The sequence below is a fragment of the Lygodium microphyllum genome, chromosome 18 (assembly GCF_053477565.2).
Source record: "Lygodium microphyllum isolate KBCC chromosome 18, Lygodium_microphyllum_v1.1.10, whole genome shotgun sequence".
Classification (NCBI taxonomy): Eukaryota; Viridiplantae; Streptophyta; class Polypodiopsida; order Schizaeales; family Lygodiaceae; genus Lygodium; species Lygodium microphyllum.
The window spans coordinates 120325201-120348803 of NC_141152.1; the positions used below are offsets into that span (position 1 = coordinate 120325201).

The window sequence follows — 23603 nt, forward strand, 5'->3', positions numbered from 1 at the left end:
AGTTTGCAAAATACAAGATGACTTCAAATCTGATCAGTCCATTGAATTTAGGCCACCCAATTTAATTCTGCTGCATTTTAGAATTCAAAGATACAACACTTTCGTGATCTTCTTGGATTCAGGCTATCTAGTAAGACCATAAAAAGCTTCTTGTGGAGGAAGCCAGAAATACAAAGGCACAAGCTTTCTCCTAAGCTGCCCTATTATGATGGAGGTACAACATAAGAGATCTTAGTTCTACAAGTATCCAGATGAGCTCTTGTGAGAAACAAGTTAGAGTTGGTTACTAACTCCTTGGCTCTATTGAATGGGGTAGAAACACAGGCAATCTGGTTTACTGGATGTACATTCAAGACAAGATCATTGCAGTCTATAAGCTATCCGCTCCAGTTCTCTAGCATAGCCCAGAGTTTGATTGATCAATTATAAGGAAGATATTTCCTTGTACACGGTATTTATTGCTTTCTGGAAATACACATAGCCATTGCGGATCTCCCACTCTGGTTAATCCTCTGCAACATAGGTCAGAAGTTCTTGATCTGAGGAGAATATCAACATCTTCTTTGCATCAGCCAATGGTGACAGTCCTGACATCACAAAATTTGAATTAAAAAATCCAAGTTCCTTCATTCATAACTGGAAAAGACTTGTAAGATGTCTTCTTCTTTCCGTAGAATTCTTGGTAGCCATCTTCGTGCTCAGGATCAAAAGCTGTGATGTGGAGGCAAGCTTAAATAGGCTGTATCTATATGGATGGTAATTTAATCCATTCAGGCAAGGGCAGTGTTATCACTGGGAGAGTCAGCAAGGCCTCTTTGACTCCATATAGGAACAGTCGTGCAGGCTTCCAATATTGGTAGCACCCTGCTTATCTGCTTCATTTGGCTCCTCGTGTTGCTTCTTCTAGGTAACAATCTCTGCATTCCTCCTGACATCCCAGCCTCCTCGATGTGCATCAGTATAGGAATCAAGATCTATGGGGTCAAGCTCATCGGTATCAGATGCGACTCGCCATCTCTGTTCCCTTCTCCCAACATTCGATCCTCTTCCCCTCGAGATTTTTGTAGACAATATGTCCAGTTCTTCCACCTACGCCTTCCAAATTTTACAATAGCTGAAGTTACCCTTAAGCAATCTCTCAATAATCTATCTAGATTGAATAACTGCTTTAATGTTTGCCAGAGGAGGAAAGCACACTCTGACACCACTCGTGCATGTCCTGCTGAGAATACACTATGATTATGTCAGCTTGGTCGTCCTTATGATCATCGGCCGAGCTCTTGGAAGGCCACATTTCCTTAAAGACAGAGAGCCTTTTTCGAGTAGCCATAGGAGACTACATCCAGACTCCAAAATTGAAGTGGGCGATGCTGCCACTGCCACCGCATTCTCCTCCTGAGCCTATGTCCTCTGGTCCTCTGCTGCCTGTGACTTCAAAAATGCAATTTGCCTCAATGCAATGTGACAGCCGGTCAATGTTGTTGCTGACCTCTGCTACTGCTTTCGTGCGTGAGACTTGCTTGATAGTGATGTTTAGTGGCTGAGTTTCCTTCCACCCGATACAAAAGCAGATTCCATTATTGTCCTTCCATCCAAACTACGCTCCCAAACTAAAATACCAAAAAGTACTAAACCAAAAGGCACGGAGAGCATAAAAATAACCAACTATGGACACATTTGGCAAAATATATTTGTGATGTCTAAATCCAGGATGGATCAGCCTTTGACAGTAGTAAAAGTTTGAAGTAATTCTGGAAGGCATTTCTGCACTGCAACCTTGAGACTTGGTTTTTCCTCAACAAACATTTTACTAGATATAGGGTCTTATTCTTGAGTTTTTTGCTTGACCACTATCAAAGTGGCTGAATGTGGCACCCGAGGAAACCAGAACCCGACCATCTCCTTGGAGTTACATTTAAGTGCACTTGAATCCCTTGTGTCATGACAATAACAGGTATTGCATTGCCTTCATTCATCTGGCCCTCACTTGCAAGCCTTGGCAGAAGATGATCTCCACCTTCTACACTTCCAAATTTGAGAAGCTGATCTCCGAACATGAGGCCATCAAGTGCTGCAGGTGACCCTTCTTGGATCTCATCAAAAACAGCAAAAGGTATTGCAGGATGAGAACCCTCACCAAGGTTTGAGTGCTCCAAGGAGAGAGTATGTATGGCAGGGTTGGAGTATTCAGCTCTATGAACAGGACTCATTCTCTGATGTGTTGATTCTTCCACCTCAGCTGTTCTTTTCTATGGCTCATCCTCCAAGTCCCCCCATTTGAACTTTGAAGTATCTACTAAATTAGCACCAAGCTGATATTCTGCTACCTCTATCATACCCTCCCAAGCAATGGCATGAGGTCGTCTATGCTCAACCTTTACTTTGTGCATCCGAATGCAATGCTTGCCCTATGATCAGTACTATTGCTTTGCTCAACTGTCCTGTCTCAGCCATGGCTTTATCCTTCTGTGTTAGAATGCCACATGCTTGAAGCCCGACCACATATGTCTGTAAAACTGAAGTGTCTTCTCCCCCCCTGGTCTAGCTCTACATAAGTGGTGAGCAGTGCAGTCCACGAGACAACATCCAGACTTGATAAGCCATCAAACACTATCTCTCCTTTCGCAATGCTTCCACACTTGCCATACATAGAGATCATGGTATTCTCAATAAATATGTCTAGATGAATATTTTTGCAAGCATCAGCATCTGGTAGGTTTCTATACTCGACTATACATGCCAACTAGAGCATTACAGATAAGTTCCTCTTGCTCCAAACCCCTCTCCACTATACTGCCCACATAGAACAAAAATGCAAACAGGTTGAACCTAGGTACGATACTTGGTGTCTTATGATTTTCAATATTTATATTTTTCTTTCTTTTCTTTTTGGCTCACAATTTAGCAAGCTAATGTATCATATGGTAAGTCTACAATAATATCTCTCTTTCTTTCTTCCGTTCTGGGGCAGCCATGATGAAATATGATGTTATGGAGAAGAGCTGACACAACTATAGATGCTTTTGTATTCAGGAGTGCTTGAGCTTCACACCACCTAGTTAGATAATCTATCATGACAAGGATAGATTTTTTGCCTGCCAAAGAAGTAGGAAATGGACCTATGAGGTCTCAGCCAACCATCTCAAATGGTTCATTCACTTGTATCGGTGAGAGATATCCAAGTTTTTTATTCGGGTTTTTGATTGGGTGATTTAAGCTCCTGTCAAGTGTGGCAAGTGCAATTTCTTAATAAAAAGATTTCTTGGTGTGTTGCTATGCAATTGCTATAAAAGGTTGTAGAAGTCTTGCTTGTTGTTTTGTATAAATTTTGTGATAATGCTAAAGAACAATGAAAACCCCATCATTAAGAGGCTAGATAAGAACAACTGCCTATCATTGAAGTTTCGTGTAACAAAATTATTTATTGGAAAAGGCCCCTTCGAGTTTATTTTAGATTAAGAAAGTAAGCCTAAGGTAAGTGGCCCTACCACTGTGGTCGAATTAAAGGCGTGGAAAGAATGGAATGCAAAAGACAAAAAGGTGATGTATTAGCTATCTGCAGTCATTGATAAGCCTATATTGGGACATGTCAGGAATGTAAAAAGCTCACATGTAACATGGACCACACTGTATATTCATAGCTTAAGCAAGAGATGAATACTTTGAAGAAAGAAAAATATTTATCAATGAGTATGTTTTTAAGGTAAGGAGAATTGGAAATGATTTGGCAGTCATAGATGTAATGCTTGATGATGATCATTTGGTATCATCTACTTTGCATGGCCTTGATAATGAAAGGCTTAGAAATCATTTGTTACTTTTGTGTATGCATGAAAACATTTCTTGATTTTGATGAGTTGGTCTCTCTCATGATCACTAGTGGCATCAACATGTAGGGTGAATCATAAGAAAAAGGTGGTGAATAGGTCCAATCATTCTACATCATTTCAAGAAGGGGATGTGGCAAGTCCTCTTCAAGCCATTGTATTATGGGAGATGCTGGTGAAAACCATCAAAATATGTTAAATCAATAGTTTGATGATATCCATGTTTCAGAAGATAGTGAAAAATTTAGAGGCAAGGGGAGCTCTAGAGGAAGACATGGATGGTATAATAGAGATTCTAGCAATTCTTGTATTGTTTGTTATTATTGTAGCAAAATAGTTAATATTGTGGCCCATTTTAATGCTAAGAAGGATGACATCCCTAGTGATAAGAGCTGTACCAAGGAAATTATGTATTGTCCTCACAAAAGAATAAAGACCAAAATGAGCATGCATTTGTTTTGCAGTATATGATGAATGTTGTTACAAAAAAGGGGATACATGATGACATATGGTATATTGATTTAGGTGTTTCTAATCATATGACTAGCCATGCTAAATGGCTTGGAGAGATATATGATTTACAAAATCTAGGTCATGTGTAGATGGGTGATGATTCATGCCACCCAATTCCACACATTAGAAAAGTTTCCTTGTCCTTGCATGATGGTTCACATTTGATAGTAGACAAGGAGTCTATCATATATATTACATGTACAATCCATCACAAAGAATTTAGTGTTTGTTGGTAGAGAAAGAAATGCAGGTCCAATTTGATGCAAAATGCTAATTTGTGGAATATTTTAATGATAAGTGTAGGTTGATTTGCAAAAGAAAGTAGTTTGTCACATGTTTACTTTATATGCAGGAATTCTTGCTTTGAATGCTACTATGTATGTTAAATGCAAAAGAGTGGTTGTGCAGATATTGAAATATGGCACAAATGTATTGGATATGTAAATATGCAAAAGATGAAATTAATAGAGTCCAAAGGATTGATTACAAGATTGCTTTCTTGAACTAACGTTTTCATGAGATATACCCTATTATAGACACTTCCTTTCTCATAAGCATCACATAGCTTCTTCCATAAGTCATGTGTAGTGGTCTCATTCACAAGTATAAAATACAAAAATTCTACCAAGTGTAGCCTAATAGTGGATTTAGTGAATTTATCTTTCTTTGACCAATCATCTTCAGTCATATCTGCTAGTTTTGTATCTATGTCTCTTATGGACCTTATTTACTTATTTTCAATAATAACATCTTTTATCTGCTTCGTCCATAATTGAAGTTAGTAACATCCAAATTGTTGATGTTACACAATTCTCATTCGCAGAGATGGTGAAGCCATTTATGCAAAATAGCAATTATCTATTATTAGGCAACATGTGGTCAACAACACAACTTTGAGTGCACTTCTATTGATTTAGAAGCTTTGATCACAAAGTACAATAGCTATCTCTCACCTAGTCTCTTGCACAAGGGGGAACACTATGATCCATTTGTAGTCAGAATGCATGTCTTTCTTCGAGTACTAAAGATACACATTACACTCTCTTCATCCCACAAAACTCTATAATCTTTGTATGCAAAATAGAAGCATGGATATAGATATGATAGAGCACTAGAGAGAAGAAAGGAGGCTTCATTACTTGGTCTCTGTCACGCTCACACTCTCACTACCTTGTTCTGAATCTCACCCTCTCTCTCATCCTCTCTCTCCCAATGGAAAAAATAAAGAAGGAAAGAATAAGAAGTTTGCACAAACATGAATAGCTTTTCCTATTCAATCTCATCCTTTAAATACACTATAGGAGCATGGCAAGGAGAACACATGGCAAATGAAGATGAACTATAGCCACTAGATCAATTCAAGTGTTGGTGTCAAAGAAGATTGGAGGTAGCTGGTCTTTATAAGGAGTTACTAGTTTAGCAAAAGTGCAAAGTGTGGAATTGAGTTATAAAAAGTATTTAGATAAGGACTTCCCTAATTTGGTTGGAAAACTCTTCAGCCCTTTATAGATTGATCAACATTGCCGATGCCGGAGGAGTCTTAGTCGAAAGGTTGTATCCACTGGGGATCAGAGAGAGCAAGAAGTAGATAATAGAAGATAGAAGAGAAGAAAAAGAATAGACAAGAGGTACACAAGATAAAGACAAAGCTCAATGAATCAAAGCACTGTGTATTGATAGAACCTGAGAAGATAATCAAAATCCTTGTCTAGGAGGACTACTGAGAACAAATCTCCAAGCATTAGATCTCCCAAAACACTCTTTCTTCTCCCCATTTAGAGTGATCACTACAACAAAAAGGCTCCATAGACGCGATTGTAGACGCAATATTTGAATTGTGTTCAAAAATGTCGGGCATGTTTATTACCGCGTCTAGTAGCGCGTCTAAAATTTCGCGTCTATAAGAGCGCTTATAGTGAAAACTACACGCGCATATAGACGCGAAAACAGACACAAATATAGATGCGCCTATTGACGCGCTCCGTAAATATATAATCATATTTATAAAAAAGTAGATATATTCATATTTTGCGTCTATAGAGGCGTATACTCTGCAATTTTTTGACGATTATAGACGCACATTTTTCCTGCAATTTAGACGCGCGGATAGACGTGCAAAACAGAGGTATGAAAAAAAACCACAGAGTATGTGGCTTTGCAAGCTACATGCTCTTTGGTTTTTTTTCCCCCATCAAATTGTATGCTTAGGGAAAACAAAGAAAGATTATTATACTGAAAGCAAAAGAATGTGGAGAGTCAAAGTCCATATATTGATAATAACACATGATGAGCATACTGTGCTGAAACATTTGTACATATTTCGAAGATTGTTGTACTGAAAAAAAAACAATGTAGAATACAAAATTTCAAATATAAAGATGAAAAATTTTTACATGACGAGTTCTAATGCTTGTGACCTCAAGCATGGTCATGGTTGCAAGCACTAGTTGAAAGTAATACATATCAAAAATGAAAATCAGAAGGCCAAGGGGAGGCATGCATGCACGGGGCTCCTTTACATCTCCTCAGAAGAGGCATCATCATCGCTACTACCACCGCTGTCACTGCCGCTACCGCTGCCACCACTGCTACTGCTATTCCCCTCTTCGCTATCCTCGACTGCATCAAGGTTCACCTACACAAAGGATTAAGGTATATAAATACCATTACAAACAATAAATTAGAGTTACCTATCATTTTCATGTAAAAAATAAAACATACCTCTTCTGGCTGTGGAATCCTCATGGCATGATTGTATTGCTCCTCCGTGATCAGTCCCTCCTCATAGAAATGCTGCCAAGTGGCCGGTTATGACCTCAATGGTAGCCTACCTCTCTAGGAGTAGGCATCCTACCAACAATATGATACTAAATTTTTTTAAAAACATACAACGTATTAGAACACACTACATAATGAATTGAAATAAATTACAAAATTTAATTTAAAAAAATAAATCAAATAATACTTACAAACTCAGCCTCCCATGACTCCCTACCACCCGATCCATAATGATCCCATGGTTGCCATCTCGATACGTCGCGCCTCTGCATGCTGGCGACTTGTCATTTTCTCTGCTACTCTCTTCTTGGCCTCTTTTCACTCCCTCTGGTGGCAATTGGGTGGTTGGCCATATCACGCGCCCCTACTCTTGTCTTCGCAGTGACTCCTTGGCGCACATCATAAGGTGAGACCTCTTATTATGAAGCGTGTCTCTCACCTTTGACCGTCCCCAATCATCTCAGAATCATGAATTCTCGGGATAATGGTACCTTCTATGTACTGCCCTTAGCACCTCTTGCCATAAACGACGTTTTTTGTGCTTGAATGGAATCATACAATCTTTGTATATGGCATGCACGACACTCCTCAAGTAGGCTATCACTTCCCTCCACTGAGGGTTATGCAAGATACCACCAATATTTGTGACAAAGTAGTACATTTGTGGAGGCTCACCTCTCTCATTTCCCGGTGAGGGGGATCGAGAGCCACCTCCTAGGCAACCCCCACAAAGCCCTCGACCTCCTCGTCCTCCTGTGCGACTCTCCCTCGACGCACACTACCCTCTACCTCACTCGATGCATGTGCTTCTATAGATGCACGTGCTTCGGCCAATCCATGTACTTCAGCTAATCCTTGTGCATCAACTGATCTGTGTGTATGCATAGTGCGTGGAGTACCTATTAGAGGTGTACCAAGGTTTGCTGTGCCAAGGTTTGGTATTTGTGCAGCAGTGCTAGGCAAACGTGTGATAGGTGTCCTAGACATGACACTAAAAACCTCCTCTATAGTGGGAGGGCGACCAAGATAATTGGTCATCTCTCCCATGAATTGCTCCTTGTTTGGAAAACCTCCAAAAAACTACTAATACCTCTAGAAAACTCCGCTAACATGTTGTTCATGTGTTCTAACTTAGGATCAGTGGTGCTGGAAGATCCAGGATTCCACATCTACACAAGCAAAAATCCATTACTACCCGCATCAATACCTGTGTCTATACCCGTGTCTATATGCATGTCTATAACCGCGTCTATTAGCGCATCAATATACAGTCTAAAAATGCATCTAGACTGTTAGCTAGATGTGCAAACTCGGACCATATTTTCAAAAATTGTTATAAAAAATGGCACGAAGCCTCCATAGATTGTCTGAAGCATGTAAAGAGAGAGAGACACAGAGAGAGAGAGAGAGAGAGAGAGAGAGAGAGAGAGAGAGAGAGAGAAAGAGAGAGAGAAACTGACAAAGAGAAAGCAAAGAAGATTTAGAGAGAGAAGAAGAACTCACCTTCTTTGGTTCTTCCAACGGGTGGTGGTTAGGTTGCAAGCTCCTTATCCTCCTCCTCCCTTCCCTTGGTAGGTTGCTTGATTCTTCTTCTGTTCCTTGCTATTTGGCTCTTGTTCTTTACTCTCTGGCTCTTCCTTCCTCTTCTTTTTCCTCGTATTTCCTTCCCTCCTTGTCTTCATGAAGTAGATAGACATGATTAGTGATGTCGAGCTCGAACTGCAAAAAACACGCAAAAAACGCAGGAAAGCACTGGTTTGAAAAGAAAGCCATAAAGTTTTTTAACATTTTTTTATATTCACGTGGCGCATCTGTAAGTGCATATAATTGCATGTCTATATGCATAGATAAAAGATATTACACGCGCTGATAGATGCAATTATAATTAAACTTATTAAAATGCTAGCTTATGGTTGTTTTTGGATCAACATGACTTTCCTAGTCTTTCAATATCAAAATGTTTGTCTCCATGTTGTAAGTATCAAAATATTTAGAGAATATGCCATATATGCCAAATGAAATCATATATGTCCTTATGATTCAGGTGTAATTATGTCGTCATCTTCTACTAGTATGGGATATGCTGAGTCAACAAATAGTACATCCTCCAGTGAGGACGAGACATTGCATCTTCACAATCGAGACGCTTGGCTACGACGGAAAATCAAATGTATATATGATCGTTGTCGAGGATATTTTTTTCAAGCACGCCGAATCACAATGTCACACCTAGTATGTACGGAGAGTGGGACCAAGAAAAAGACCCAGTAATCTTTACTACTTTATTTGCACAAATATTATTGGTCTATGTTGCATCTTCACCATTAAACAAAACCTCCTTTTTTTTATTGAGCAGGATGCGGTACCACATCCTCAAATGGTCCCTCTAGGGCGTCGAGAGGCTGCGAAGCGTCGTTGTGAGGAGGAAGAGTCCTCAAGAAGAGTAGAGACTGACAGCCCTCTTCAAATGCCCCATCAAGTTTTGGAGGAAGAGATTTTGGACAACATGGTGCACAATTTATTTTCCCATGAGGTTCGAGGGGAGGGCGCCACTAGAGAGAAAGATGACCCGCTACACATAGCGTCGAAAACTCCATTGTACGAAGGTTGCACATACTCCCTTCTACGTGCATCTCTCAAGATACTAAACTTACAAACCATTTATGGATGGAGTAATGCTAGCTTGAATGAATTATTGAAGTATGTATCATTTGATATTAATTCATAAATGCTTCTAGACAATATTCGCGGTTTATCAACTCTCTTTGCACAATATATGCAGGTTATTGTCACAAATGCTTCCAAATGGAAATAAATTACCAACTAGAAGGGAGCAAGCAAGGCGAATTATACTTATTTTTTAGTTTATATATTACGTACATCATGTAGTAAACCCGCTTGAATTTATGGACAAAACTAATCATCGTTCTCAATTGCATGTTGTTAGATTTGTGAGTTTGAAGGAAATCTATCCAAATACATTGCAAGAGGCTCGAGTATTGTCCATTGAGGTGGTTTGTTTGGTGGCGGAAACTTTTCCTCGCTCCATTTTGACTACTCAAGTACACTTACTCGTACATCTAATTGATGAGATCGCAATTTGTGGGGTAGTTCATGCAAGGTGGATGTTTTTTCTAGAGCGCTTTATGAAAACCCTAAAAGATTTTGTAAGGCAAAATGCATGGCCCGAGGGAAGCATGGCTGAGGGTTGGTTAGTGCAATCATCCCTTGTACAAATCTCTGAATATCTTACAAAAGTGGACCGCTCTTTGCCATGACTTTGGAAAGATGATGAAGATTTGAGGATGACCTCTGTAATACCTCAAGGAAAAGGAAGGAGGAAAGTGCTAATGAAAGAGGAACTTCGTAAATGAGAAATACTGACTACATGCATATTTTGGTACTCCATGAAACAACATCTTTTCTTCATACAATTGGATGAAGACCGAAACATTTTGACCCTTAAACTGCTTCAATTCCTATCCCACCGCCTACAATGTATTCACATCTAAGGAATCAATTCTTTCTACTTCATGTCGAGTTTGCATATGCTGTTGTAACAACAATTGCTATTGTTGTTGCTGCGCTTTAAAATTAATTAGGAATTATTTCTCATGGAAGGGATGAAAGGATTGATGATGTGCATGGAACAAGAACGAGTCTTAGGGTTCCGTTTACTCTAAATACTAAGATGCATGCGCGAAACGGTAGAGTTTGGAATTCGCATAAGATTTTAAGCATGAAATGATAGCTTTTGCTCACATAAAATGATAAGGTTATCGCCTTACTTCACATAAAATGATAGCTTTTTAACCAGTTCAGTGCATGAGTAGTCATTTAGAATTTACGCTTCGCAATCATGGTTAAAGAAAACACATGAAATATTAATTTTTGTTCATGAGATGCACTTGCAATGTTAGGCAAAACCCTAGACTTCATATACGCAAGTCACATGTGATTCGGTGCATTGGAAATAAGTACTCGTTGGACAGAAATAAAGAAAGATAAAAGTTTTTTAGAAGGTACAACTATACTAAAATGCACAATGTGCATGATGGTTAAGGTTGATTGGGAAATCCTGCATAGAACCACACTAAGAAAATTGGAAGGGATCGCATGCATCTAGATTGTATCTTGAAGGTCTAAATGAAGAATCAAGTGTTGCCATGTATGTTAACTAAGATTGGTTGGAATTAGAGATTAAAAGAACCTTGGTTGGGTTACGAATAAGGCATGGCTGTTGCCTTGACTGACCAGCTAATGCTTGAGTTAGGGACTAAGATACCCTAAGTTAAAACCCAAGGAAAAAAGGGTAAGTATAAGTCAACTTACCAAGACCATTTGCTTGTGTAATCTTGTTTGAAATTATTGGGTTCTCGCCAAATCGCGAAAAGACCCAAGATCGGATGTTGGGAGCATCCAGGGAAAAAAGGAGTCACACCTTAGCAGTCGGTCGTATAAACGACCTCCGAAATGTTCGTGCTTGTACTTAGGTACATTAATTGATCTCTTTGCTCAAGGAACTAATTCAAGGAAATCACTTAATGCTTCAAGTTGAAAGCCTAGAGGGAGAGGCAAGAATAGTTACCTTCGACTGTCTGCCTGGCCCTATCCAAGGGGGTTGTTAGCCACGCCGAGTATATGGACCTAACGCCGCGAGAGGTCTCTTCGTGGGTACTGCTTGGAGTGAGAGGACGCTTGGGTGCCAGGGGAGGCTCTGGCTGTAAATCCCTTGCCTTCGGATCTCGTGCAAGAGGTCGATGTGACTTGAGATGGGATCTCGAGGCCCGTGTACTAGTCAATGGGTGAAACTTGGAGCAGCAATCCTGTAGATTGCTGGGATAGCCTTTGGTGTGATAGTGGATGTACTCCAGGATTTTTTTAATAAATAAAGAGTAGTTATTGTAGAAAAAGAACTTGCTTGGCATTTTTTTTGTGTTAGTGTCTAAGTTACGTGAATAAACCCGTGATTAACTTGTTTAATTAAGGAGGTTGATTTTGCATGTCAATACATAATGTGTTAGGTAATTAGATAACTAAAGCAAACCGAGGAAAGTGCGGTGGACGTGACTTAGGTCCGTCCTACGGAAGAGTGGTCCCGGTTAGCTAGGAACTTTTCTTAAATTTTGAGATAATAAGACAATGAAGACCTAGTGTCAGTGGATGTAGAATCTTCGGTTTATTCTGTTTTAGGGAAAAGGAATGGGTTTATGTCGTACGGCAGAGAGGTTGAGATTCGCATCCCTCTCATTTCCCATTCTCCATGAACCAAGTACAGCTTGAAACCACTTCGTCTCTGTTGTTCCTATGAAAGGTGGTACAACTGAAGCTCGACGCTAGCTTCTTCCTAGAGACTTTGCTGATAGGAAAGGAACCCTGACCTCAGGTTGATCCCAAGTGGGAACGGTTGGATACTTCCGCTTGGGGTAGACTCGGAAAGACCTAGATCGCAAACCCTGTGTCATTCCCTGTGAGTGCCAAGCGGAGCCTTCTAGACCCTCCTCCCGATGGGCTACTAAGACGTGTCTTGCAAGCGGACAAGCGAGCATGTTACAAATAAGTGGTAGTTTCCTTGCCTTGGTCGAATTGGACCTATTCTCTAGTGTATGCCAGACATTAGTGAGCTAGATTCACAAGACCGTCAAGCAGAGCTCCAAAAGCAATAAAGGGCTGAACGAGCTAGACGATGGCTGAGATAAATACAAAATATACTTTCCACAAAGGAGTGGCCCAATACCATTGCAAGGGCGGGGTCTTAATAACCTTAGCTCAATGCATTATTAGTCCGTTAGCGGGAGGAAGCTCTAGAATTTCCCCCCCTCCAGTTAGTCCCTCCACTTCGAGTGGAGCTATGGTTCGGATTGTTCGAACCCTTGTAGAAAACCTGGTTGTTACTATGGTGGCATACCTTATTGCTATACCTGTTGGGATTCCCTTTACCCATCTTTAATGGGTTAGTGGAAGAAGATGCAAAACTGCACATTAAGTTGATGTTCAACTATCGAATTCAAGATGGAGGACATTTAATGATGTTCTTTAACATGACTCTCAAGGAAAGAGCTACCATATGGTATCATGGCCTAGAGGCTAGAACCATAACCACTATTGATTTATTTTTTGAAGCCTTTTGAAGGGATTTTTCCCCTGAAAGGGGTGGTCAATATTGGCTACGTGTACTAAATGTGACATGTGAAGAGCCACATGAGGATATCCGAGCATATGGCAAGAAGTTAAAAGAGGTCTTTTGCAAATTGCAAGCCTCTATCCCTATCGAAGCAATGCCCAACTGCAATATTTTTTGCATGGTCTGGATCTCAACATTCAGGTATAGTTGAGTAGTGTCACATTACTAGATGTGGACACTACCATTAGATGAGCACAATAAGTAGAATCTTGACTAAATGCGGCCTATGCCTCTTGAACCAATCTTAATATGGGTGATCTAGCTCTCGGAAAGAATTTGGCATTGACCAATGGCAATGGAAGTCAAGGGATAGCTATGAATAACCCGAATATGAGAGGAAGCATGGTCCAAAATGTGCCTTTAGTGCCAGCTCCTCCCAATGTGACTATTTCTATGGCTAGTTAGATGGCTCCCCCAAATGTTGGAGGCCAAGCATCAAACCCTAATGTTGTTCCTGTGAGTCAGCAAACCAATGCCCAATCAAATTGTTAGGCCAATGGAATGACCAATAGACAGTCATGGCTATGAGTCAAGTGCATCCAATATCCTTACCAAAGTTAAGTATATGATGAAGCACTACACTGACATGATTTCTGAACAATATCCGCGAATAGCTATTGATGTCAATTTTCTTTTAAAAAAAAAGAATTTGATAGGAAGTAGACGCCCTGAAAAGAGGGTGCACCCTCAAGATTTATTTGTAAATGGTGTGGCAGCCAGCACTACCCTTGAAATTGTCCAAATGTCAAATTCCTTAAAAAACAACAGAATCTGATAGGAAGTAGATGCCCTGAAGAGGGTGCACCCTCAAGATTTAGTTGTAAATGGTGTGGTGACCAGCACTACCCTTGAAATTGTCCAAATGTCAAATGTGATATTTGTGGGAAGTCGGCTATTTCTTGGGTGAAAACGGCTTGATTGTTAAAAAACCATTGTTCTAGCAGTATCATGATAATCCAAACCCACCACCCTACTTTCATTACAAAAATTAATCCCATACTAATCCATTCCTCATGAGGCCCTTCAGGAGCCCATATTTCTCCTAATGTCTCAAGCTCTTAATAAGTATGGGTACATGGTATACATTACGAAGAATAGAGGTAGATATATTTTAAAAACCAAACTATAAATGACTAGCACCAACTATATCACATACATAGTCATTCCTAGGAGGAACCATCCACACCAATTGCTTTTATATAAATAGAACCACTTCTTCTAAGGAGGCATGTAAAAATATATACCCCAATCAGCTATTTGTATGCAATTAGCATATGTCCAAGAATAGTACAAATAAATAGCACTTCAATGTCGAGACCTAAAATGGGTGCGACACTGGCTTTATGGCACTAGCCAAGCCTCTACTACTCACCTCAAACCACTTGTTTACTGCAGCATAGAGGAACGGAAAATGGAGCAGAAGTGCGGGAAAAATGGAAGAAGGAGATAACCAAAAAGGCATAGGACAAAGGAAGGAAAAGGCACCCTGGATGGAGGTCAGACCTTGAAAATTTGAATGATGGTGTCACCTCGAGAAAAGAAAAGTGTAAAATCGCACCATTAAATATGAAGGCACTCTTGAATCCTTGTAAAAAGCGCCAAGTTCACTCTTGTGCAAATTGTATGCATTAGTGGAAACGGGATAAGTAGAACAGTGGGAAATAGGAAAAGAGGGCCTAGACTAATGGCCGGCCATGTAAAAAGTAGGGATGACCGCCCAAAAAGTAGGGCATGTATATAAAGTTCAAAGGGGAATGAGAAGTTCATTCTTGTGTGGCCAAAGCTTCTTCTTCTTCTTCTCTTGTTTCTTGCCTTCTTGCTTATGCTTGAGTGAGGGATTGAGGGAGTGTGAGGGAGTGAGGGAGTGAGTGTATGTGAGAGTGAGGGATCGTGGAGAAGAAGCTCCCCATCTTCTCTCTCCATCTTCTCTTCTTCTCTTCTCTTCTCTTCTTTTGCACGGCTATGGAGGATGGAGCTTGACGGAGGGCTTGAGCTTTCTTGAGCTTGCCACAAGGATCTTGGAGGTATCGGAGTGCAAGAGAGAGGAGGGAACTCGATCAAGCATCAAGGTAAGCTCGCTACACCCGTAAGGTAGGCATTGTGCATCCACTATGTGAGAAGTAGCCATGGCTTCTCGGCTTGAAACGCTTGGTCCATAGGTCTCTAGGTAGAGCTCCGTAGCTCCCCTCCATTTTGGTTCCATTGTTGGGATTGACGGAATCGAGCCTTGAGCACCGCATGCATAGAATTGAGCATAGAAGTAGGGTTTGCAGCCCGAACCAGTGCTTGAGATAGCTAGGAGAGGTTTTAATCATTGGAGCAAGTAAGTATTTTGATTTGTTGTTGAATATTAGAGTAGGACCATCCATCTCTATCTCTCTTTTTGATTTCTGTTGCATTAGGTTAAGATTAGGATAGGAAAAGAAGGAAAAGAGAAGGGTTTTGCTGCTGCTGGAGACAGGGAAATAGGGGCACAGATTCAGACTTCTAGCTGGAAGAGTGTGCAGGATTAATTCTTGAGTTTACAGCAGCGTGGGATGGGGTAATAAGGGGCCTAGGGAGCCAGAGAAGAGAGTGAGCTTGAGAGCCAAGGAGAGAGCAAGAGAGAGAGAGCTGCGGGGAGATCCCGAAGTGCTGGTTGATTCGAGCGTCACATCACTTCTAGGTACGCCCGACAGTTCCCTCTACTACTTTGTATCTATTTGGAAGGCCCGACACGATTCGGGGAGTAGACGTTGACCTTGAGGCATCGCGCACAACCCACGGGCCATCGTCTGCACCATCGGACCAGCCCGTCTAAGTCCTAGAATAGGACTACTGGATTTCTGGAATTGGACCGTTCGACTGTGAAAATCAGACAACTTTTTCGATCCAATCTCCAGAATCGGACTAGCCTAAAAATCGGACCACTTTTTCGATATGATCTCCACCCAGCCTGAAAATCGAACCACTTTTCCGATCCGATTCCCAGAATTGGACCCAGTGTCAAAGTCGGACCACGTGTCCTAGTCCCGGCCCATTGCAGTAGTCGGACCTCCCCAGTCAGACTAGGGAAGTCAGACCTGAGTAGAATTTGACCAGCCCGTTTGATTGCTATAATCAGACCCGCCTGTCCGATTCCCCTAAGACTAAGGAAGCTACAACCTTAGTGGCAGGAAAGGGGGTCACTAATGCCGAGGCAGAGACCTCAGCTCCTAAGACAGCAGAACTAGGGAGTGCCAAGGTAGGCGAATACCCCCATCCTAGATGGCAACTTGAGGCTATAGCCAAAGTTAAGGAGTGGGTCAAGTACACCCACGAACACCTTAAAGATATAGAACCCATACTAGAAGACCAAATGAAAGACCTCTCTAGAGTGAGCACACCCATTTCGCTATCGCAACCTCAATCGGGGAATGCACCCACACCACGAGAGATGCCACAGAGGCAAGACCAAGGAGAAGCTTGCCAACAAGCTAACCAGGACATATGGCCAAAGAATGGTGACCAAGGAGGAAGCCAACCACCCCAGACCCATCTCCCAGTTCCACTGCACATGCACTTACACCACACGGTGAGACAGACACACCCCTTAGGGAGTGCACAACTTTCTCTTGCATGCTGTTTGTAACTCAGATGGGACCCACCATTGGCATAGATCTTGGAACCACGTGTTCTTCAACTAATTACGGAGCCTTGGATTTGACAGTCATCGCAGAAGAAAAATTCCAACTGTGTGATAAAGGCCAGAGCATCTTCATGAAGATCAAAGCATGCCGGAATCTCTCCAAATCATCAAGAATCAACATCCATCATCTCTCATTCACAGCACCACCTTTTTTATTGTGGTCATCTACCCGCCAATTCCACTTAGTACCAACCCCAACTACCCTACTGCTCCCTACCCCAGTGCCATGGGACTGGCACTCCGCTAGGAGGGGGGTAATGTTTACCGCAACACAGAGGAACAGAAAATGGAGCAGAAGTGCGGGAAAAATGGAAGAAGGAGATAACAAAAAAGGCACAGGAAAAAGGAAGAAAAAGGCACCCTAGATGGAGGTTAGACCCTAAAAATTTGAATGACGGTGTCACCTCAAGAAAAGAAAAGAGTAAAAGTGCGCCATGAAATATGAAGGCGCTCCCGAATCCTTGTAAAAAGAGCACTGGACTCACTCCTGTGCAAATTATATGCGTTAGTGAGAGCTGGATAAGTAGAATGGTGGGAAATAGGAAAAGAGAGGCCTAAGCTAATGGCCGGCCATGTAAAAAGTAGGGATGACCGCCCAAAACGTAGGGCATGTATATAAAGTTCAAAAGGGAATGAGAAGTTCATTCTTGTGTGTGGCCAAAGCTTCTTCTTCTTCTTCTCTTGTTTCTTGCCTTCTTACTTGTGCTTGAGTGAGGGATTGAGGGAGTGTGAGGGAGTGAGGGAGTGAGTGTGTGTGAGAGTGAGGGATCGTGGAGAAGAAGTTCCCCATCTTCTCTCTTCATCTTCTCTTCTTCTCTTCTCTTCTCTTCTCTTACACGGCTATGGAGGATGGAGCTTGACGAAGGGGGCTTGAGGTTGCTTGAGATTGCGACAAGGATTGTGGAGCTACCGGAGTGCAAGACAGAGGAGGGTTGAGCATCAAGGTAAGCTCGCTACACCTGTAAGGTAGGCATTGTGCATTGGCTATGTGAAAGGTAGCTATGGCCGCTCGGCTTGAAACGCTTGATCAATAATCGGTCCATAGGTCTCGGGGTAGAGCTCCATTGCTCCCCTCCACCACCCCACATGGCCTTGTGGCCAGAAGCATCTAAGAACTTTGTGTTTGCATGATTTGTAGTTCAACGAATAATTCTTTCCCCACTCCTCAGAGGAAGTCCCTAAATATATTGGCGTTGTACACCACGTAGGCACACACAAAGGAAGCACCCCTTGGCTAATCACTGTGGCTCCACTATGGCTCTTCTACACCTTGGGGATTGGCCCCAAGATGTGCCCTGAACATATAGAACATATTCCAAAAAAACTCCACTCTTTCAATTGATCAATCCGGGAGATAATGAATAAACCTTATTGAATATCCCCCAAAGAGCACAATCTTGAACCCTACAGCTTAGGATACCTTGCACTCTCAACATAGGTCATCGCTCATACAAACGTGTGATATGCATCTAGGCTATGATATCATATGGTTCATGTAATGAAATTGTGTATGAATACCATGCTCAAACAATTTTATTCATCAACCAATTAGCATCGCGAAAGTGCAAATACAGTTCTTTTCAGGCCTTTCTTCTAATACGGGATTGATCTGTTGCTTAGGGCTAGTACTTGAGCCTTCTTGTACTACTCGACCCTTTAAATTTTAGAAAAAAATAAACCCTATATGCCATGCATTATAAAACATCAGAATTCAACATATTTTAAATGCTCAAGAACCCCCTTCTCCCTACCATTTAGAGTTATGCATTTGTTTGGTAGGTCTAAGGCATATTTTTCTTTTACAAAAATAATAGAAACCCACTCTAACATAGAGATATGGCTAAGCTGACGCTAAAACTCATGCTTCAACTCCACCATACATTCACAAACATAAATCCTATTTTTCCTTATTTTTTATATGTAAAAAATCCAATTTTTCTTATTTTTTACTATTTATTTATAGATAATTATATATTTACCGGTCATTGATCTTACTGAGAATGATTTTTTCATCATGTTTCAACCTATAGAAACAATATACGCATAACAAATTCCAAAAACTACATAATTCCCCTTAAATCGCATGATCTCGAGTTTTATGTGTTTAGCATAAAATTATTATATGGCTGATTTTTGCGATTTCTTCAACGTGCTTGATAAATCAGAAAATTGGCAAACAAATACAATCATTTCCAATCATTTCAAACCAAAATTTATCATAAAACAATGAAATCTATGACTTACTCATGAAATCGCATCTTCTTATGTTGTATGTATTTCAAAATTGGAGACCCATTGATGCTCTTCAACTGACAATCCATACAACCTCCATTTATGCCCCTTTGCACTCCCGCATCATTGCACAATCACAATCGTTCATCTTAGCCCACCTCTCCTTCTCTCATACACTAATCCATGAGAACATACAAGAAGAAGAGGAGAGAGGAGAGAGAAAGACTAAAATTAGATCTCTTTATAGAATGCATCAATTTCTAATTCGTTTTTCACGATGGAGGGTGAGGAAATTGAAGAACTTGCTACCATGAGCATTCCATGTCTCTCTACCACCGAGCTAAAAATGGATATTTAATCATTTTGGGGGCTCTGAAAAAAATGGCACCCCCCTCCCCCCCATGTTTCATGAAAAATGGTGGCTTTTCATTTCTCCACTAAACAAAGCTCATTTAGACCTTAACACAAAAAAACTAGTTCATATCCTTGTGTTCACACTTTAGCAAAGTGGGTTTTTTCGTTTTGGTGGGGCAATTGAGCTTGGATTTGAGATCCATCTAGTGGGCTGGCTTCAGAACATCAAAATCTGTAAATTTGGCCACCATCATGCACTTTTTAGCTCCCAAATCACATAGCTACTACATAACACCAGACCTTACGGGGATTAAATGGGTGGTCAAACGAACTCCGATCGCCGAATCGAGACTTTTTTGGGTTCCTAGCATCAAACTCCATCTAGAAAAACTGTAGCTCATCGATCCACAACCGTCTCATTTTGCATGAAAAATTGGTCTTTTACAACCTCTCAGGCTCTTTTCCGCTTCAAAACGGGCTCTAAAAATCTCTTCTCATTGGTGACCACAGGATAGGGAGACTCAACTTGTCAAATCACATGAACAAATCCGCACAAACAACAACCATAAAAAGCATCAAGCTACCACAAAATAGAATACATAACAAAGCACAAGAACAGCTCTTACCCTACCCCCTGACAAAATCAAGGCATGAAAATCCTTAAGGGATAAGCCTAGCCTAATCTGACAGAAATCCAGAGCGAGTCGCTAACCAATTGATCCAACACAAACAGGCTAAAAATAACCATTAAAGAGGTCATCCTAGTGGTGGGTTGAACTACCTACCTAGCTTAGGACAAGTAGACCATGAACTTCTACTAGACAAGGATTCATATAGCTTGGTCATCATATATTTTCTTTTTAACACATTTTTTCTTTTCAAGGTTTCCATACTCGGGCATGTAAAAAGAAGGGATCTAAGCATAGAGTGATCCAAGGAGAACATGGCATTGGCCTCAGGTGTCATGACTCAGGATCCAAGAATCTACCAAGCTCTCGTGAGGTGGCACTTCATCATTTTTTCCCACTCACTTTTATGCTCGGTCCAACCTTAGTTCTTTATTTTGGCTAACTGCTACCCCAAGGAAGACAAGGCATTGGCCTCGAGTCTTGTTGCTAGGAACCTACTAGGCCTTCGTAAGGTTATAATCAACTGCTCTTAAGATTCTTTTCTTTCCTTTCTTTTCTATTTTAGGGGCTAGCACCCCTTTTTACACACCTCTGTATTGGTTTATCTTTCAAGTATATTCAAAATTTCCTCTTCTTTATACTTTAGCAGGATTCTATAACAACCTCACGCTATAGCAAGGACTCCTAGAGTAGCTACCTTTAGCAAGCTGAAAGGACAAGGTTACTAGGATTGCCTTCTAAAAAAGATCTTTAATTCCTAACAATGTCATTACAAGAGGTAGATAACTACTCGAACCTCCCCCCTAGATATACCTAACCTAACCCTAGGACTTCATGCCTTGAGTGCCGATCCCCAAACAAACGAAAAGAAAATAACCCCCACATACACATATAACACTATCTGCTTAAGGAAAAAACTTGAAAAGGAAACGACACCACTTGAAATGGCCACAAGAAGCTCCTAGGAAGCCAAGGCTCCCTCTACGCACTTCATCAAACCTGTCTGATTCAATCACTAAAATAGAAAACCATTAAATGTACCCACACCGAACAGACACACGGTCCTCTTGGCCTAAAGAAATATAACAGTTCACAACCAAAAAATTGGAACTCTTGGCCTTATGAAATAAAACATTAGAACCTAATAGAGACAACCCTCTTAGCCTAACGAGATAATGCACTTCACTACCATTCACCAACATACTACTGAAATAAACCCTTGGTCCTGACATTACTCTACTAAAGCACAAGCCCTAAGGGCTCCTCAAGCCCACACTAAGTGCATCAGGTTATTGGTTAATATCCCTATATAAATAGCAAGGGGTGTCCAATGAATATGAGAATTTATAATCCTATCCATCCATGACAGAGTAGGAAGGTGCTCAATTCCTACCTGACTTATAACCCAAACTAGCCATCTAGGGTCAAAATAGGATGTGCGAGAAAGAAACGCCAAACCAACAAAAGCATAATTAGCTAGGGAATCCGCAAAGCAATTCCATTGTCAACAAGGAACTAACTGACAAGTAACCATCTCAAAAATATGTATCATATCTAAGGTTGTACAATGGTACATCCATAGTAGGATGGGATTAGGCACATTGTAGATCCCATTCAATTGATTGATTACTAATTGTGAGTCTCCTTTCACCAATAATCGGTGGATAACACCACATCGGGCTACATTTAGCCCCATAATCAAGGCCTTTTATTCTGCCATAGTATTAGTAAAAGAGGATCCTGAATACACTCCCATTTTCATGAAAACCCTCTACGTCGGGGGTCTTTAATGACCACCCCCACACTTGCATGTTTAGGGGGCCCTCTAGAAGCTTCATCAAAATACAAAGTATAGACCGAGTATTCAGTGATAGGCCATGCCATAGTAATCAACTCACTCATACTTATGATAATAAAAATCAAGTTGAGAGAGGATGATGTATAACAAGTACAATCCCTCCTTCCTCGCACTGAATTGGATAGGAATACTAATCAAAATTCGTTGACAATGGTGGTAATAGAGCTTAATATCCCACGTGAAAGATCCATCTTGCCACTCAATAACTTGATAACCTTTATCCCACCAGATTACTTGACCTTGGTTGTAACGTTGCTCTAGATACGAATGTTCAAGATAGAGAATGATTCTTCCCATCCGATCGTCTTGGTGCCTACTACAAGTTAAAGTTGGATCATAAAGGACCTATGCTTGCATAGGCAACATTCCCCATGTTAGCCCTTACACATAGTAGGGCTTCAACTTATTAAACTTAGCTTTATTCTTAAAATCTACCCCCTGCAAATATGCTAAAAGGGATGTAGAGCTATTCTTTCCTAAACATACAATTTTGTATGGACCATCCCATTTGGGTTCTAACTTACTAGAAAAGAGCTCACGAAGAGAATCGTAATATAGCATCAATTGACCTTTCACGAATTTATTTTTCTTAGCCCAAAGATCATGAAGGGCTTTCATTCTCTTCTTCCCTACTTCTTCTTGATGTAGTAAAGCCTGCAATCGAAAGTCATCAAGATGTGCAAGAGAAGTATATCTTTCCTGCAATGCTTCTATCTTGAATGGTGTGTGGCCTATAGCTCTCTTGAATGTTGTATTGTAAACCCACACTGCCACATACAATTTCTTATCCCAATTGCACTTACTTTCCAACACTATCTTGGATAAGATTCCCACTAGCTATTTATTCGTACTCTCAACTTGGCCATTGGCTTGTGGATTATACGGGGTAGTTTTATTATGTTTAATCTTCAAAGATTCCATCAAGGCTATGATAGCCTTATTCAATAAGTGTGTCCCTCAATCAAACACTATCTCCTTGGGTGGACAAAAATGGAAAACAATTTTCTCCACGATGAAACTTGCCATTTTCTTAGCATTATCCTTCACCATTGCTCGAGCTTCAAACCACTTTGTAAAGTAGTCCGTTGCTACAATAATATAACACTTACACTTAGTTGATGAAGGGTATATTGGTCCAACAAAATCGATACCCCATTTTTTGAAGGGTAACATAACTAAAATAGGCTTTAGATGTCGCCTGTGATTCTCCTTGACATCATATGTTTGGTAGACATCATAGTGCTTTTTAACGTAACTCAAAGTAAATTGGAAGATCCATGGCCACCAATATCTAGCACATAGAGCTTTTTGGGCGATAAGCCATCTAACATGAATGAATGGTATTCCTCAAGAATGAATGGTATCTCATCATGTACTATACATCAGTGATAAATATCGTCCACCGCTTTCTGATACAAGACACCTGCTATAATCAAAAAGCATAGGGCTTACTACTTAATCTTTCTCTTTCTCAAACTTGGATAAAGTAGCCCCAAACCTGATGTAGATAGATAATGCATTATAGATGCATACCAAGAAGAGATGGATGTAATATCGATTT

General features: G+C 40.7%; 1 protein-coding gene across 1 annotated transcript; it reads right to left on the minus strand.

The window, feature by feature from the left end:
• Window positions 1-1853: 1853 nt before the first annotated feature.
• LOC148021313 (uncharacterized) lies at window positions 1854-2210 on the minus strand. The gene has a single exon (XM_087698237.1). The coding sequence runs from the start codon at window positions 2208-2210 to the stop codon at window positions 1854-1856; it is 357 nt and encodes a 118-aa protein (XP_087554363.1).
• Window positions 2211-23603: the final 21393 nt, after the last annotated feature.